The sequence below is a fragment of the Lepidochelys kempii genome, chromosome 3 (assembly GCF_965140265.1).
Source record: "Lepidochelys kempii isolate rLepKem1 chromosome 3, rLepKem1.hap2, whole genome shotgun sequence".
Classification (NCBI taxonomy): Eukaryota; Metazoa; Chordata; order Testudines; family Cheloniidae; genus Lepidochelys; species Lepidochelys kempii.
Genome location: NC_133258.1, coordinates 119099034 through 119117980, shown reverse-complemented (window position 1 = coordinate 119117980; position 18947 = coordinate 119099034). Strand labels below are relative to the sequence as shown.

The 18947-nt window shown below is 40.3% G+C and overlaps 1 protein-coding gene across 9 annotated transcripts in view; it reads right to left on the bottom strand.

The window, feature by feature from the left end:
* Window positions 1–18947, bottom strand: part of ZDHHC14 (zDHHC palmitoyltransferase 14) — a 169120-nt gene that overhangs the window by 127392 nt on the left and 22781 nt on the right. Inside the window, exon 1 of one of the 9 annotated variants that reach the window (XM_073337760.1) lies at window positions 17046–17235. The exons of 7 other annotated variants lie outside the window; for them this stretch is intronic. In XM_073337760.1, the coding sequence (XP_073193861.1) occupies window positions 17046–17215 (170 nt within the window). In that variant the 5' untranslated portion in view covers window positions 17216–17235. Of the gene's footprint in view, window positions 1–7944; window positions 7965–17045; window positions 17236–18947 lie in introns of those variants that run through there. One more of the 9 variants, XM_073337763.1, reaches the window with a different exon arrangement.

Here is an 18947-nt window from a genome sequence, read left to right as displayed (position 1 = left end):
TAAGTCCCAAGTGACTTAGGCACTTAGAAGCCTAACTTCCACTTTCAATGAGACTTAGGGTCCTAAGTGTCTGTATCACTTTTTAAAATTTTACCCTTCATTTTAAATATTTCCTGTAACAATTTTCTATTTAAGATTTCTCACTAGGAACAGAAACCTAAAAGACCATCTCCAAGGAGTAAATTTAAGTTTAGACATAAAAATTAAGGAATTTGTACAACACTCTGAAAATAGGAAGTAGCATAACTGTTACAGGTAAATCCTGCTAGACATCCTGTTGCATATGTAGGTTTACAAGGCCTCAGAATATATTGGATACAATATTATTAAGCTCAACCACTCAGGCAATAATATTAGCATATTCTTTATATTGAACATGTAGTAACCAAAAGCAAATCTTCCTGCTAAGTCAGGAGGAATGGCTTGTCACAAATCCAGCTCATTCCCATAGAGGGGGTGCTGGAGATGCTGTATAACCCTAAAGCAGCTGACATTTATTTTTTTATCTCAGATTTGCATTTCATCAGATTTGCAACTTGATTACATGTGCTTATTTATATGCAAATAGGTTCAGTTTGTTTACAAATCCTTGCACTTGCTGAGCACGGGGACCAGCATCACATCATGCTGATACATTACTTTGGAAGATGAGGTCTCTTCTCTACTCTATTTTAAAGAATAGAGACATTGAACAGCAGCTCTGTATTCAAGAGATGTGACTATGGATACAGAGAAACAGAGAAATGTAACCTGTTAATGTTTCTTTTCCCCCTCCTGTTTCAAGTGTCTCCCAATATTACTGAGGGTATTTTCCTTGCTTTGTTAGTGGGAGACACCCCAGTCCCCTCAGTCAACAGCAAACAGTTAACACCCTATTTCCTGAAGAAGTGAAGCACTCTAAAAGCTTCAACAGTAATAAAGACTAGAGTTAGAACTTCATAAACAATCATGACATTGACATACAATAACTAGCAAAATCATTAAAAACAGCTTTGTTTGTTTTTTATATTTAGAGAGAACATGCAAGGACAAAGGTCTTGTAGACTAGAGAGCTAAGGACAAGGTTGAGAGCCAAGTAGCTTTAAGTTCTATTCCCTTTATCTGTCCTTAAAAATATGTAGGCATTCTGATACTATAGTGATGGACACAGAATGAGAACTTAATAGTATGCATATATAACACACCCAAAATAAAGGTGGGACAACGAGGTAACACTAAAAACAGGTAAGTCAAATCTATTGCCCTCCTATCCTATTTTTACATGTCTACCAGGCCAACTGGGTGTATTAATTACAGTTAAATTTCAGGATGTGGGAACAATTAGATTCAAGCCATTAACCCATGAAGGTTAAAGAACCTGGGTTAAATATTACTAAAAAACAGTAGAGACAGCAACACCCCTTCTACTGAATGCTGTGTTAGTTGATCACTGTATATTAATTTTTTATAGTAGCCTGGGGAAAGTGTATGTAGAAGCCCATAAGGCTGCTTGGCAGTTCTCCTTGTATGATGCATCCCCCCTCCACTGAGTAGAATAATGCTGATCTGGTTCAGTGAGTTATTAAATTTGTAGCAAGGTGGCCCTGGACCCTACTTGGAGCTTTTTGGAGTTGAAATCCCTCCAGCTGCACAGGGTTACCCACACAAAGTCCTTTTATATTATCTTTGCCTACAGGATCAGGAATTTAACCATAGTTGCTTTTAGAATTTTAATTTGTTGTACTTTCTTAAAAGTCACTAAAAAACTAATGCAAATTACTGCCTACCTGTTTTACAGCATGCTCCAATGATTTGCTCCAGATTAGTACACTTTCCTGGGGTAGGTGACTAATCCTGGATATGACATTAAATAGGCCCAATTATCTAGCATCATTAATTTGAAATAGTTACTTTAACAGATACATGCATTTACATCACTATAAACATCTGTTTTACTTCAATTGTCTTTAGAAAAAAATGAAATATAATCAACAGAAAGATACCTAGACCAATCCTACTTTAATATAAGATATCCTTTTAAAAAAAAAAGTCTGATTCATGGTACATACACTCACTATAAACTAAGAAAAATGTTGGCTCTTGTAAACTGGCCTACAACGAACATATATAAAAGCCAATATTCTCTTCTACACTGCTACAACTGGAAGATGGAGGGGAGGAGGAGGTTACTGTTATTCACAGACACTTATTCGATAAGAAATAAACTCCTGTAAAGCAGGAAATATATTGACGTGAAATAAAAAAAACATTAATAATGACATTGTATTTAATTTGTCTTATATTTTAAAATTTCAAATATATACACACAGATCTTAGCAAAGGGAACTATACACAACTAAACCATTTAATTTATAGGAAACTAATGCTAAGCATAGATCAACAGATATGGATGATAAGAGAAGATTACTTTAGCCAACTGCCAAACAGAACATGATTTTGTCATCGCTGTATTAATCAGCAACTCAGGTGGAAAATGATGGTAAAGCTTTAACTGAAAGCTTATCAGTCAGGATTTCTACAGCTTGTTAATAATTCATATGGAGGATTTAGAAATTACAGTAGGCAGACTGAAAGGTTTTATGCAAAACAAGGAGGTGGAGAAACTCGGCTTCGATACGAAGTAGCATTTTAAATCACTGAACCACAGAGCAGTTGAAATGTAGGCTGCCGCTCTCTGGTCACCCCGTTCTGAAGGCAGTGCCCCCACCAGCAGCAGCCCAGAAGTAGGGGAGGCATCATACGCTATTGCTGGTGCCAATACCATACCATGATACCTGTGCTGCTGCTGGCGCTGCCCTCAGAGCTGGGCTCCCATCCAGCAGCCGTGGAGCTTCCTGCAGCTGGGGGAAGTTCCCGGAAGTGGGTCTGACTCAGCCCCAGGAGCGCTCAGGCAGGGAAAGAAGTCCCATCCCTGCCCAGCCTGGCTGGGAGCCTGGTGCATGGTGGGAGCCCCCGGCCAAGGTGCCCTAGCCCTGCCCCTCCCCAGCTTTGGGCCCAGGGGCTAAAGGGGCCTTGGCCTGGCTGTGTGGAAGGGGTGGGTGTTATCACAGTGTCCTGGGTGGTCACCCACCCATAAGGCCAGCCCTGCCCCTCAAAAGCGATGCCTCCCCCATACTATGCCAACTTTACTTCTGCACTGCTGCTGGCAGTGGCGTTGCCTTCAGAGCTTGGCACCTGGCCAGAAGCCACCACTCTCCAGCTGCCCAACACTGAAGTGACAGATATGATATCTGCTTCAGAACTCACTCTCCCAAACCAAGGGCTAATAATTTTACAAGAACTAGCTGGTCTAGCAATCTATATTCCAGTTCTATCCACCCCCCTGCCCCCCAACATTCTACAGCCCAGTCTACACTACAAAGTTAGGTTGATATAAGTAGCCTTGCATGGACCTATTTGTGCACTTATCTACACTCAAACTTGTCTCCAGCTAAGGTAAGCCACAAGTGCTGTTTCATGGATGCAGTAAAACCACCTCCCCGAACAGCGTGGAGTCGTGGTCAACTTACTGAGGTTGACCAAGTGAGAATGATCTGTGTGGACCCTAGCGGTTCTCCAACATATGTCCTACAATGCCACATTTCCTGTGAAAGTGGCTGTTTTGGTCACAATTGTGAACTCCACTGCCCAGGGGTCATGGAGCCTGGAAGCCACAAATTCGCCTTAAAAACCTCCTGTGTATTTTTTAAGTGCCTTTTTCTGATTGCCCAGAATGGCACGAACACAGTGCTCCCTTGTTGCATGCAACCCAACCAACCATACAAGCTCCAAACACCAGATGTGCTCCTGCCTGGAGTAGCCAGGAAATACTATATCCCCTGGACCTGTGAGAAGAGGCTGTGCAGGCACAGCTACAGACCAGTTGTAGAAAATGCAAAGATTGCATGGAGGATGCAGGCAAAGGGGTACCACAGGGATCAACAGCAGTGCCATGTGGAAGACAGGGAATTTCCCCAGACATACCACAAGGCCAGGGACATAACAAATCAATCTGGTGCTAACCCACAGATGTGCTGCTTTTACAAGCCATATGCCACACTTGATGGAGACCCCACAGACAACCATGGATAACTCTGAGGAACTGACAAACACACCATGGTCTGATTTGGGGGGAGGGGAGGGAAAGACATGCCAAGGTGCTCCAGCCATGCCACAAGCCAGGACCTGTTCAAGACTCCACCATAGTCTAGCCAGTCCCACCAGACAAGCACAGATGAGCCCAATGAAGGGGAAGGTACCTCAGGTAGACAAGCTTAAATTTAAAGATGGCACCCAGCCCTTCCCCAAGTTAACAAAACATGGGTACAAACTTTCCATTGTTTTACTCATATGAGGTGGGGCAATCATTTAACAAACGGAGGTAGAGTTTGCATGTGCTTTTAATTCCCCTGTTGGGTTAGATGAAGGTGGGCAGGGGTGTCAGGGACATGCAGAGCAGTTTGTTCATGTATGTAGGGACATCCTTTATAACCTCCTGAGGGATCTCAATGAAACTTTCACCACTTCTCTATAAGCAGCTCTCCCAATAATCCAAAATGCAACGATAACCACCTTGTAGTATGTTACATTAGGAACTAAAGCACTACATAACAAAAGCAGGAACAAATAGCATTTGGTTGCACCACTGTGCTTAAAACAAAAAAGAGGAAAGATCATCCTGAGGGTAGAGAGCTAGTTATCTAGACTTTCTGTGCCTCAGTTCTTCATCTGTAAAATGGGGATAATAAGTTCCCTACCTCACAAGTGTTCTGAGGAAAAATACAATAAAGATTGTGAGGTGTCTGGCTACCCCCGGTTATGAGGGCCATGTAAGTACCTTAGATGGAAATATGATAAAACACTTCTCACCATCTAAAAGCCTGGGAAACAACTGAAATTTTATTATAGCCACACATTTAAAAATTCAAGTCCGCATTTAAGAATGTCATTGGTGGCAGACTCTCCCTTACCCCCAAGCATACGTCAACATAAGGGTCTCAGTTTCAATACTGATTTAACTTTTTAAAAGGATAATTGTATAAAAAGTTATTATCCTTAATTCTAGTTTTAAAGCATGACAGAAATTGGCCCATACTCTTTTATACTGGGCTCCCAAAGGATCACGCTGTGTAGAAAGAAAACTATCTCCATAGGTAGGGTCAACTTCAGCTATTTCGTGTATATTGCATAATATACCATTATGGTGCATCTTTTGCCTATATGCATGGTCTCTCATGCCCAGGACATCCAATCTCTGAAAGGCCACTATTTCATATAGCAAATGACATAGGATGTGGACATGGACACTGATATCCAGAAAAGACAGCTTAAGAAAACTTTTAACCTTAAAAAACACAACTCACTTTGTTTTTCCACATGGTTTGAAGTGGTCTTTACTGTGCGTTTATTTCCAAATTGCTGTACTGAGTAAAATGGATTCAAGAATTTTTGGGGAAAAGATTTTTTCCTCCAGTTATGTGCTTTCATCAAACTCTTAAAATACAGTTACTTTTCCGGAAAGATATATTATATGCACCTAATACATTAGTGTAAGAAAAACCGATCATATGCTGGAAGTAATTCTTTTTTAAGATGCCAGTGTTGCATTGGAAACACTATGGTTCCTTCCCACAACTGAGGAGTGGGAAGGACAACCCTCCTTGTGGTTCCTTATTCCCCCCGCCTCCCCATAGGACACCATATGGTACCCACATGATCCATCTAAGGGCTGGGCAAGACTTATTTTGGACCTACTCAAAGTTGATTGGTAATAGGCTGGAAGGTTTGCTATTTCCAAGTATTCTGTTGTGAAGTCCACCTCAGATCCAGGGGCTATGCATCAGTGTAATCATTATGTAGGCACTAAGCTTTCATCAACCACTGTACACTCATTACTCCATTAACTTGTACAGACGACAGAAAAGTTGCCTGAAAAAAGTCCATTGAACACCACTATTTCTTCAATAGGAATCACTTCAACTTTAAATTATAGCTGATTGGAACATTTTCATCTTGGTATAAACAAACACCCCTGCTCCACACCCATGAGTGGTAAAGGTAATAGGCCCCAGGTTCAAGTCCAAAGCAGACGAAGACGAGAGTAATCAGGGATGAAAAACTCCGCTCTGAATCAGGAACAGCAGAACTTGACTCTGGGTTTGTAGTGTGACACATACACCTATATCCTGACCATTTCAGTTTTGCAAAAGCATTTGAAAGCATTTTTATTCCAATATGAAATTAAAATAAATTTCCAAAGCTTTAAAGTTATCACAAAATGTAATGGTCATTCTTTGGTCAGCTCTGCTTGAAATCACTTTTCCCCTATTTTGCAATTCCATATATTTTTACATTTTTTAAAAAGCCATCCCTTTAACTTAGAGAATATCAACTTACTTTTATTCCTAATACTAATTCTTTTAGAAAAAGTTATTTTTTCTGTTACTTTCATCATCAAAAAAGACCAGGAAGCTCAGTCTTGAAAAAAGACTCACTCTTTATACTATTTGCTCTCTTTGAAAGCACAAACATTTTTCAGAGAGCTTCCATTTACTCTTAAATTCTCCCCAAGTACGAACATCAAGAAGCAATGCAAAACTGGATTTTTTGTACCCTATGAATTATTTGTGCCCAGAATGTCCCTAAAATCTGCTTTCTGCTTCTTCATTAGCAACAGAATGTATATTCATGGGACAATGCACAAGGCTAGAAACTTGGAAGATACTAAAAATATAATTAGTTTAGGGAAAGTGAGTGATAATTTCTGAAGAGTAGCCAAGTAATATAAGAATTGCACCATATATCTTTATCAGGAAAAGCAGGAGACACTGAAAGTGACAAAGGGGAAGAGCTCTGCTACTGGAGATAACACAAAAAAGAAGCTGCTGAAAACCATCTTTGCTAATCTGAATATTCCAGGTGTATAGCCTTGCAAAATACACAGTGGAACAAGGCCCTTTCTAATAGAACTAGTATTTGTTCCAATAAAGGGAGAATTATTAACAGCAAATTTAGAAATCTTACATTACTGTAGCTAAAGTACATTGTCACTTTTAACTTAGGCTAAGAAAAATAGGATCAAGATAAGTAAAGTATCAAGAGCAGCAGGGAGACGTTTGTGTGTATATCATATTCTTCAATGCACCATCCCCAACCACAACATAGGAAATGGGTGTTTAGTACTTTCCTCTCGCCCCTTTCACGGTGACAGGACAGAAAGCTTATTTGTTCATGTGCATAAAGCTGACCCACACTTCTGCCAAGGGCTGCAAGACACAGTAGGGGCTCCTTTCTAAACCTTCATGCTTTCTGGTGGGGAGGGAAGTAGTTATTTGTAGAATTATGAAAATTTCACAAATCTTTTCCCATGACCCTTTTTTGACATTCAAACTGTAATGAATCACTCCCACAATGGACTGCTAATTCAGGAAGGAAATTTCATGTCCCTTTCCCTTAACAGCAGATAAATTATAGAGATTGCAAATAGATTAAATTAACCAGTCAAGGACAAACACATTGGCACAATAATCATTTGTTTTTGATCATTTTCTTTTATGAAACCTAATTCAATTTAGCTTGCCATCTTTATCCATGTACATAACAAAAATAAGATGGAAATAATGCCCAAAAAGTAATTGTTTATGGAACCTTATAAAGGAAGTCTGCAAAAAGTTCTAAAGTCACTGATGTGTTCTAAGGCAGGAGCTTTAGTCAGTTTGTGGAAAATAAATTCTGAAAGACAAATTGAGGATTTAGCCTTTGGTTCCTGGATATAAACAGTTACACACACAAAAACTACATTTAAAAAACATTATAAACCTTACAAAGTGAAGCATTTAAAAAGTTAGGAAATGCAAGAATTAAGGTTGCCTGTGCAACTTTTATTCTCTCCTCCAGCCCCCTTGTGAAAAAACATCATGAGACAGTCTTTAATCACATACTATTTTTCCCCCAAAGGCCTCCCACCTCATTGCACATGATGGACCTCCTCCGGGGATGAATCAAAGTTGTACAGTAGAGGAGATTGTTGCCTGTATGACCCCTGTTCATTTGTTGCAGAAGCTAGGTGAGTAGTGAATGAGGCAGAGGGCTGCGAAAAAGAAGAAGGATGATCTCATGGTTAAAGCCATTGCACGCGGTCCTTGAGAAATGGATTCTATCCCTGCCTCTGCCACAGAGCTCCTCCTATGCCAGAGGTAGGCAAACTGCGGCCCATGGGACTGCCCTGCCCAGCCCCTGACATGAAGGCCATGCTCCTACCAAACTGCACCAAAGCAAAGGGACTCTAGAGTATTCCAAGCAAATGTCTCAAGAATTTAACATGGGCAAAATGCAACTTTCCCTTAGCCTTGTTTTTGGAAATGGCCAAACCTTTTTGGCTGAAAATTTTCAAAAATATTCAGCCTGAGGCAGACATGTAACATGGGAAATTTCAGCGCAAAGTTATAAGCAAATGATGAGTCTTATATTGGGATAACAGGAGATGCTACCAATCCAGTTTACAAGCTTTACACTAGGTAGAAATATCACTACAATTTTAAATTAGCTGTACTGTTTGTAGACATTTAATTTCTTCACCTTCCTAACTGTACTTTTTGGAAAATAAACACATTACACGAAAAAGGACAAGAATGGATGCACCTCCACTTCTTTTCTACAATGTACTGCGAGTTCAAGTATTGGGCAAGTTTCAAATCCAGAAAGGGAAGTAAAATTAAAAGGGTGATGGAAATTTCCAAGGAGAGAGTGAAAAGTTAAAGAACTACAGACAATGTTCTAAATAATCAGGTTAAGAGATATTAAAAAAGCTTGCAAAAGGCAACTAAACAGCTGTAACTTTAAGAGCACACAGTCCTTTTAAAACTGGTCATTTAGAGCACTTGCCCCATACAGTAGTTTCACAACTAAACATTTTTGACTTAAGGTAAAAACATGACAGATGTGTGTGATTAAACTTAAACAGAGTTCAAACATGTTATATGCCCATTTTCATTTTCTACAGTTCTTAATGGCAGTGCAGTAGAAGAGTCCTTTGGCAGAATGCACCTTAGCCAACACCTCTCAAAGTTCCTGTTGGGTGTGAAAACAAGCTGCACCGAGGGAAGATGGTGGCTACTGCCAGCCTAGTGAGAGCCATTTAGAAAGAGGATATTCTTGCTTAAGGCACTCTTGGCCTCACTCCTATTGAGGAGAGCATATGCTTTTGAATGAGGGTAATTCTTCACGGGATTCTCTGCAGTAGAACATTCTTCTTCAGAACAAAATTTTTTCTTCAGCAGGGGCTGAAGACAAATGGCAAAAAAATTACTTAATACCAAAAAATTCTTCAAATGTAGTTAATGCATGAAACCAATGTTTTTTAACTGTATAGTAAATTTGAAGAGTCTGTATTTATAAGATCATATAGGACAAACATGGTCTGAGAGTGTTAAATTTCTTAAAAGATCGTTATTTTAATTCAAACTGATGGATTTATTTGTAAATTCTCAGAAAATTCATTTGATGTTCAAAGAATAAGTGCTGTAATTTTGGGGAAGACATGTTGTGTTGTTCATACATAAGCAGAGTGACTGTATCCCTGATTTCAAGTGCAAAACTTAATTAAACCTTAACTATGGAACCACATCCACAGCTTCCATAAAAACGGAAAGAGCTATTATTGAGGATTTAAACAATAGTTTTGTTGGAAACTTAATGTAAATATGGCATAGAATTTGAATGAAGAGTAATAACCTTAAACTGAAGGGACAACCTAAAAGGTTGAAACAATATTTTCCTCTCCATGCCCATTCAACCCGAAGCCTCTTTGGGCAACCTGAGCAATGAAGATGCCCAGTTGCAAGTGTTTTTTGTGACATGAGCTTTTGCCAACGAGCAACTAGACTGAGATCACTACCTGAAAGCCCAAAAAGGGTAAGATGATTTTTGTATGAAGCTGTTTTAACCAGTACAGCAGTGTAAAGAGCTCTAAATCCAATTCTCAGTTTGAACTCATCCAGTCACCTGAACTTTTCTTGAACTTGAAATTTTTCGTGTGCTATGAGTCAGTAAAGAATTTTTTAAGAAAACCTTCTGACATACTTAAACTGTAAAGAACTCCTAAAAAACAATCACCATACTATGAAATTAGGTCGATTTTATAGAAGTCGATTTTTCGGAAGTGGTTTTATACAGTCGATTGCATGCGTCGCCACTAAGTGCATTTAGTCGGCAGACTGCGTCCACAGTACCATGGCTAGCACAGACTTTCAGAGCGGTGCACTGTGGGTAGCTATCCCACAGTTCCCGCAGTCTCCATTGCCCATTGGAATTCTGGGTTGAGCTCCCAATGCCTGATGGGGCAAAAACATTGTCGCGGGTGGTTTTGGGTACATGTCAGTCGCCCCTCCCTCTCTCCCTCCCTCCAGGAAAGGCCTTTTTAGACTTTAGGTGCATCATATTGCTGTCCCTTGTCACTGGTGAAGAAGTCTTGAAGGCGCACATTCCACATGAAACAGCTCCAGGGCTCCTGCTCTTTTGCCTTGGCCACACAGCAGCAGCTCCTGGATGCCTTCGCATCAATGGTGAACGGCTCCACTGTTTCCGCTGCAACTCTGCAGCAAATGGTGCAGGAGGACTGCTGGCCGTCCTCATCAATGGTGTTTTGCTCGCTCCACCGCTTCCGCTGCAACTCTGCTATCCTGATCTCCTGCGAGCTGGAGTCTTCTGCCTCAGGCTGCTCTTCCAGCTGGCAGCACCGTGCAGTTTCACCTACCCCAGCCTACCCCTTGCTTCCATGGCTTATGAAACCTGGACAGTAGTAAGGAGCAATACAGCTATAGGCTGAGCAAGTGCAGAATGGTGATAGAATGTGCCTTTGGACGTTTAAAAGCGCACTGGCATTGTTGGTCAGACCCCAGCACAACCAACATTCTCATTGTTATTGATGCTTGCTGTGTGCTCCATAATATCTGTGAGAGTAAGGGGGGGGGGACGTTTATGGCGTGGTGGGAGGTTGAGGAAAATTGCCTGGCGTCCAATTTTGAGCAGCCAGACATTGATTAGAAGAGCACAGCAAGGCAAACTGTGTATTACAAGAGACTTTGAAAACTAGTTTCATGACTGGCCAGGCTACGGTGTGACAGTTGTGTGTGTTTCTCCTTGATGCAAACCCGCCCCCTTTGTTGATTTTAATTCCCTGTAAGCCAGCCACCCTCCCACCTTCAAAATCAAGTAACTATTGTTTTGCATCCATGCATTCTTTATTAATTAAAAAATTGAGATAACGGACAAGGAAACTGCCAGTGGTTTTGGGTATGTGTCATCAGTGACCATTCCCTCGCTCCCTCCCTCCGTGAAAGCAATGGCAGACAATCATTTCTCGTCCTTTTTCCTGGATTGCCCACACATATGCCATAGCACTGCAAGCGGGAGCCCGCTCCGCTCACCACTGCAGTTGTAAGCATTGTAAACACCTCACATTTGCCCTTGGAGATTTTGGCATATATACTGGCATTACATCTTTTGGAACGGAGTTCTGATAGCACGGATTAGTCTCCCCATACAGCAGTCAGATCCAGTTCCCCCCTCTTTTGGGGGACTGCATGGTCACCTGTGCTGATGAGCTCACCATGCTGGCCAAACAGGAAATGAAATTCAAAAGCTCCCGGGGCTTTTCCTGTGTACCTGACTAGTGCATCTGAGTTGAAAGTGCTGTCCAGAGTGGTCACAATGGAGCACTCTGGGATATCTCCCAGAGGCCAATACCATTGAATTGTGTCTACACTACCCCAAATTCGACCCAGTGATGTCAATTTTAGCGCTAATCCCTTTGTTGGGGAGGAGTACCAAAATCGATTTTAAGAGCCCTTTAAGCTGACAAAAATAGCTTCGTCATGTGGATGGGTGCAGGGTTAAATCAACCTAATGCTGCTAAATTCGACCTAAACTCGTAGTGTAGACCAGGGCAAGGGGATTTAGAATCTTTAGCTTTAAATATTAAGAGTAATATTCCTGAAAATTAGACTGTTTTCTCTAAATGATTCCTTGGAGTCAAGAAAAAAAATTGCAGTCCATGATAGGGCATTTAACAAGGCATAATAGCAAACTCTCTGCTTGTAAGTTTCAGAGAAACTGTATTTTGTTAAAGTAATCTTAATAAATAATCCTCTCCAACTGGAGAAAAGAGATTAAAGATAGAATCCTTCTAATCAAAGACATTCATATTAATTGATTTCACATTCTAGTTACATGAAAAAGCCGAAGATATTACTGGTAGTCCTTGGCTAATCAAAAAGATACTAAAACGAAAAATGTAAGTCACTAAATTTCTTCCTACCCTTGATGAAAATCTACTTCAAGGGCTGAAATTTTGCTTCCAAGGGAAAAGAAAACACAAAAGAAAATAAATTTACTCATCAGAAAACATATTCCATGAATGTAGGTTAGCTGCTCAATTCAACAAATTCACCAAAAGCTGAAGTGCAGTGAATGGGAATTCTATGCTTTTAGTCTTTAATAGCAGCTATGTGGACACATTCAGATAGCTTTAAAAAAATAAAAAACAAGACAAAGGGGGGAAAAAAGGGGTATGGACATAGTGTATTGCTCATATGCACCCAGTTAACCAAGGGAATGACAGTACGAGTCTTATAGTAGATTGCAAAAGTTTGGTCTGAAAGGTAGCTGAAATACACTCAGATTTAACTCTGGCTATGGATTTGTCTACATGAACACTTACCTTGCAGCAAGCTCAGGTATAAAGTTACCACGCTCTAGGCTGTCATGCATTAAGTGTCCATATGGACCGTGCTGCCATGCATTTGCAACTCCATAGTTTCTCTGAGTAGATTAAAGCTCAACAGGGAACTTTTAGGGCACAGCAGCAGGATCCACACAGATACTTCATATGTGGTAGGCTCCTACAGGGTAGATTTACATCACAGTTTGCTGCAAACTAAGTGTTCATGTAGACAAGTTATGTCTACACAGCAACTGAGAGAGATAATTTCCAGCTGGGGCAGACATACATGCTAACTCTGCTCAAACAAGAATGCTAAAAATTGCAGTGTGGTCACAGCACAAACTCAGGCTAGTCACCCATGTACCTAGGATCTCAAACAGGGTTGTACTCTGGCAGCCAGACCAAGCCGCCACCACAGCCACAATGCTATTTTTAGAATGCTAACCTGGGCAGAGCTAGTGCATATATATTTAACTCCAGATGCACTGGAGATGTACCATCTGAGGAAAGAATATATTAAAAAGAAAAATATCAAAATGATGAGGTGAACTAAAGTCTCATGACTACTATTTGCACTTCATTTGTTCGTTAGAAAAAGGTCAAAGGACAGCTCACACGGCTATATTTTGGGACATGAGAAATAGTTCTGTGCCTTAAATGGCTTCAAGGGCAGTTAATTGAAACACCCTGAAGTATTATCCTTTGTTTATTATTATAGTCATTCATTGCAAGATTTTTTAAATGGCTTCTGCTCACTAAAAATGTTTTCTGGGTATTTTCAACCAACTTTGCGGGGGAGGGGGTTCTCCCTCTGTTTAAGTTTTATATGTAAATGCTAGACACCTAAAAGAATTCCCAGACAAAAACCAAATTAAGATGGAATTACAACAGTGCAAACACCAGTAGTTTAGGGTAGTATACATTGTGGAGATGTTGCAATATGAATACCAAATGTTAAGTCCAGAAAAATGTATAATTAACATTAAACTTAAAAGCAATGTTAAGGAATGGAAATGCAGTTATGGCAGGCACTTCAGTGACACCATGTAATAACCACAGGATTATGACCAAGGTATTTTAGTTTCATGGCCCCACACTAAGTTATACTAGTTTATTAAATACCTTACTTTTTCTTCTCTCCCCCCGCCACCTCAGAGTCACAGCAGGGAAAACAGCAAGACATCCCCATTTCCGCTCCTTCCTGAATACACTACATTCATGTGACAAGTCTGTATCTCTATGTTCACTTTTGTGACTTTTCCTTTTAATTTCCATTTACCTAGTTTCCTTGTTTTTGTGTCGTTCCCCTTTCTGAAGTTAAATGCTAAAGCAGTGGGTTTCTTTGGTATTTCTTTTCCCTCCCCCCTTCCCCCCAAGATGTTACATTTAATTACATTTCTATTGCTGAGAGGTTCAGCTATATTTACCTCTTGGACCAGATCCTGTGCTCCGCTTAGGACTAAATCAAAAATTACCTCTCTTGTGACTTTCACTAATAGTTGCTTCAAGAAGCAGCCATTAATCATGTCTAGAAATAGTATCTCTGCATCCTGTCCTGAGGTGACATGTACCCGGTCAGTATGGGGATAGTTGAAATCCCCTATTAGTACAGGATTTTAAAGTTTTTGTAGCTTCTCTCATCTCCCTCATCTTTTCACAATCACTGACATTATCCTGGTCAGGTGGTCAGTAGCACATTCCTACTGCTATACTCATTCATGCATGGAGTTTCTATCTGTAGAGATTGAGCACTATAGAGAAATTCTGTCCCCCAGAAAGCATGCACAAAAACAGAATCTTGGGGAAGTCTTGGGGAGCGTGTCACAGAAAATGTGCCTTGTGTAAGTCTCTGGTGTCTAGTAGCACCTTTCTCTATGGCATTGATAGCAATGCAAGAGTAGTGTCATCCTCCTCATAGGAACTACAAAGAAACTCCACTGAACAGTGCAAGGTGGCAGCTTCATTACGCCATGGAACTCCAAAATTCTGGAGCGTTTTTTCTGCAAAGTATGCAGTTAATTCATCTTTTGAGCAAGTATGAGACAGTAGCTTCTGCACTATAACATTGGAGATAGACTTGGAGTCGGTGATTTTTGTACTGGACAGGTGCAATACCATGGAGTCTCTTTTTGGTAATATTTTTGATTCCTCTGCAAGGTAGATTTCATCTCAGATCCAGTATTCTCTGTAGTCTCATAATGAAGTGTTCAGCCAAATCTCAGCATGTTCACAGTTTTGTCGACAGCTTGTACCTCAGCCATACCATCTATGATTGCTACAAGGTCACATGCTATTATTATTTCTGGTTCAGTATCAGCTGTGGATTCCCTGAAACTCCCACAATACTGCAGGACAAAATGCTTCTCTGAAAAAAAAATGTAACTGCAAACAGAGTCCTCATAATACTGTTGACATCAGCACTTTCTTCCACTTTTGATAGCGCTATGTCTTTTATATCTTTTAAGGGTAACCTCTGCAATTCATTTCTGCAGATATGATTGCTAAAAATTACATCCATGTTCCACAGTTCATCTTCAATAAGTGCTTAGCAAAAAGTCTCTTAAAGCATTTGTTCATCTTCAATCCTGTTCAGAGCACATATTTCTCTGTACTTGCTTCTGCTGTGACCGTTGCCACTGCATTCCCAGCCATTAGAGTCTGCACTGCAATTTATCGACTCCAGTTGAGTAGCACAGTTTGCAGGAGTAAAATCGGTGCATCTGTGGTTTTTACCTTTTGACACAATACACTATACTAATTCTTGGTGTAGCACTTTGTATATCGCACCAAGTCATATGCATGGGTGTCTTTGGAGTTAAATACCCCATCTTAACTTTACTTTCCATCAACATTCTTGCTAAAAATGACTGCTTCGTACAGCTTCTCACTTGTCTTACGTGTTGAAATTATGCTTAATGGATGCCATTGGGCTTCCAGCTTACTGCAGAAGAAATGGGTCGTCTTCTCACAACCCATTTCACAGGACCAAGTATTAAGTGAGTCTTGCCCAAAGTGGGAATTTGTCCCAGCATCTTCAATTTTTTTCTGACGTTTGATGCACTGTCTCCAACCTTGCCAAATTCAGTTTACTGGTGCTCTTCTCATAGGATGGAAGGTGCCACCAAGCATTGTTTTAAGCAGATCCTCCACAGTGATACTCTCCAAAGTTTCAGCTACTAGCTAGTACTCTTAATCCTACCATCGATCAATAAAAATGCTCAAGATCTAAGTAAAAACAAAAGATTTTGTAATACAATCTCAGACTTTAAAGTCAGAAGATACCATTGTGATCATCTAGTCTGACCTCCTGCACACTGCAGGCCACAGAACCTCACCTGCTCCTGAAATAGACCCCTAACCTCTTATGCAATATATGTTATGAAACTATGTGCATACCATTTGCAGACAAATTCCATTAATTTCTGGCTGGAAGCCAGTGACTCATTACAACTCTTGTGGCAAAATAAAGCTGATAATCCATACCAGTGAATCACTTCTTTGCTGATACACTACTACTTTTTACATAAATCTAACATTAGAAAAATCAATCAGGTATCATGTTTTGAGAATTAACTGATAACAGTAATATCAGTTGAGGGCCACAATTTAACTCTGAGGGCTGTGCCTGTGTTGATATATATTAAAAACTATTTTTAAAACTTCATCTCAAATTTATCTCTACAAAATTATTCTAGGCTTGTCATGTTTGGGACCATTGTGTTTGCAAAAGAAAGTTTTTAATGATAACCATCTCAGCACATTTCAGATGACACTAAATTATCAAAATTTCCACCAATCAGAGGATCCGGAGTTGGGATCGGGCCAGAGGGGAAGGGGTGGAGAGTGAGTCCCCCCTGCCATGTCACAGAGGGGGACACCATTGAAATTATGATTCTGTAGATTTTTTACGAATGAAATGACGCCTCCTTTATCTTTCTATCATCTTCCCCATGGAATTACAGATACTCTCAGAAAGCCATGCTTTAAAAATACATTTCTCTCAAATCATACTCATTAATACCTCAGAACCATGAGTTTCAGTGTCACCATATACGCACACACGGGATAACACACTAGCATTTATGATGAAAATAATTAAGAGGATCTGAACTTTGCCAAATGGATCATAAATATTTTTGCTGAAAATGAATTCTCCAGTTAGTCTGCCACTAATTTTTTTAGTGCAATTTAAATATAATAACAAAATTTTGCACGATGTTGCTTAACTGCCAATGAAATCAGATTTCCATTATATTATCAAGTTTAGCCTGCCCTTATTTGGCTTCCTGCTAAGTTAACAACATGGTAGTCAGGAAGTGGAGTCCCTCAATCACAAGCACATTACCTTACAGCAGGGGTCTCAAAGTCCTGGCCCACGGGCCATCTGCGACCCGAGAACCTCCCCACTGCAGCCCGCGGAGAAAAGAGGCATGCAGACACACTGCCAGCAATGTCGGCTGCAGGCACCACCCCCCGCAGCTCCCATTGGCTGGGGGAGAGGGACAGAGATACCATCACTAGTCGCTAGGCAGAGTCAGCCACAGAGGCAGCATCATTAGTTGCTGGTCACTTTTTTCCACAAGTAATATAAACAAGTCAAAATACTAAACATCTATCTGATGCACACCTTGCTGCAATCGTGAAGGTTTCAACTGCTCAGTCACTGAGGCAAAACATCAAACTGACAGAACTGAAGTGTTGCCAGGTGTCTGGCAAACACTAAAAACTCTCTGGCAGGCAAAGAATTGTATAAAGTTGTATGACAGTTTTATTATTTCTAAGAAATTCAAAAAAAAACCAATGTAAACATTTTCTTTTCTGACCACCATCCTCAGTGACATTATTGGTCCACTGGCAGGATTTGAGGACTGGTACTGGCCCTAAGGTAAAATTGAGTTTGAGACCCCTGCCTTAGAGTCAAAACAAGAAATCATACAAGGCAGATAATATACTGTTTCTAGTTATCTTACACCCCTATAAAAAAGGGAAAGCAGTTAGTAGTAGAAATCCTAAGTGATATCTATGGTGGTATGATGAGCTACAATATTTATGATCTCTAGATAGCAAAATGAATTATGGATGACCACTGAATTTCTTAGCCAATGAAAATGTGCAATTAGAAAGATTTCTAATCTATTATTTCTACTCATTTAACAAACCTAAATGTTCACAACCAAAATCTAATAAAAAGTCCCATTGAAATTAAGGATATATTAAAAACTTAAGATCACAAGTGCAAAAAAAAGTTTCTCAAGTTACATTTAAGATTGATAAAAACTAATACTTCTATTTTACTTGAGTGCCACAAAAAATTTTATAGAAGCAAGTGGGGGGATACAAACTTACGAATTAAAAGAATCTTAAATCTTCATTATTTTTGCTGCCCCAATCATGTTTTCGCCTCTTTTGCTTCCCGAAGAGAAAAAACTCATTGTCTAAACAAATATTTGCATAGGAAGAAGGAAAAAAGTGACACCACATGATGACACATCCATGGTGATAGTGCTATCTTAAAAGCATGAGTTGCAAAAATATATCCATTGGAAAAGCACAACCACCCCATTCCATGGCCCCAGGCTGGGATTATAAAGATAGTCTAAGGGAGTTTAAGGCTCGAAATCCCATTTAAATTCAAGGGGATTTGAGGTCCTAATTGCCCTAGATACCTTTGAAAATCCTAACCTTAATAGTTTTATTATTCCATCTGCCTTGATTCTGATGTAAAAAGGTACAGATTACTAAAGAAATACACATACTAATATTGGATGGCTTACTTAAAAATTAAATACTACCTTCTATATATTTTCTCCTTTCCTGGAAGCATCCAGTACCATAAGATAAAAGAGCACACACCCACGGGGAAAAAATTGGTGGGTGCTCTGCACCCACCGGCAGCCAAGCTCCCTGCCCCAGCTCACCTCCGCTTCCTCCCGTCAGCACACCGCGTCCCCACTTCTCCTCCCAGTGCTTGCCGCCGCGAAACAGCTGTTTCGCAGCGTAACAAGTTAGGGGAGGAAGGGAGGAGGAGCGGGAACATGGTGTGCTCAGGGGAGGAGGCGGGGAAGAGGTGGTGCTGGGGCGGGGATTTGGGGAAGGGGTTGGAATGGGAGCAGGGCAAGGACGGAGTCTGGGCAGGGCAAGGTCGAGCACCCACCAGCACCACGAGAAGTTGGCGCCTATGATAATGTTAAACAACTGTGGACCCTATTTTATCAAGGTCTTCTCATTAAAACACAAAGCAACAAAA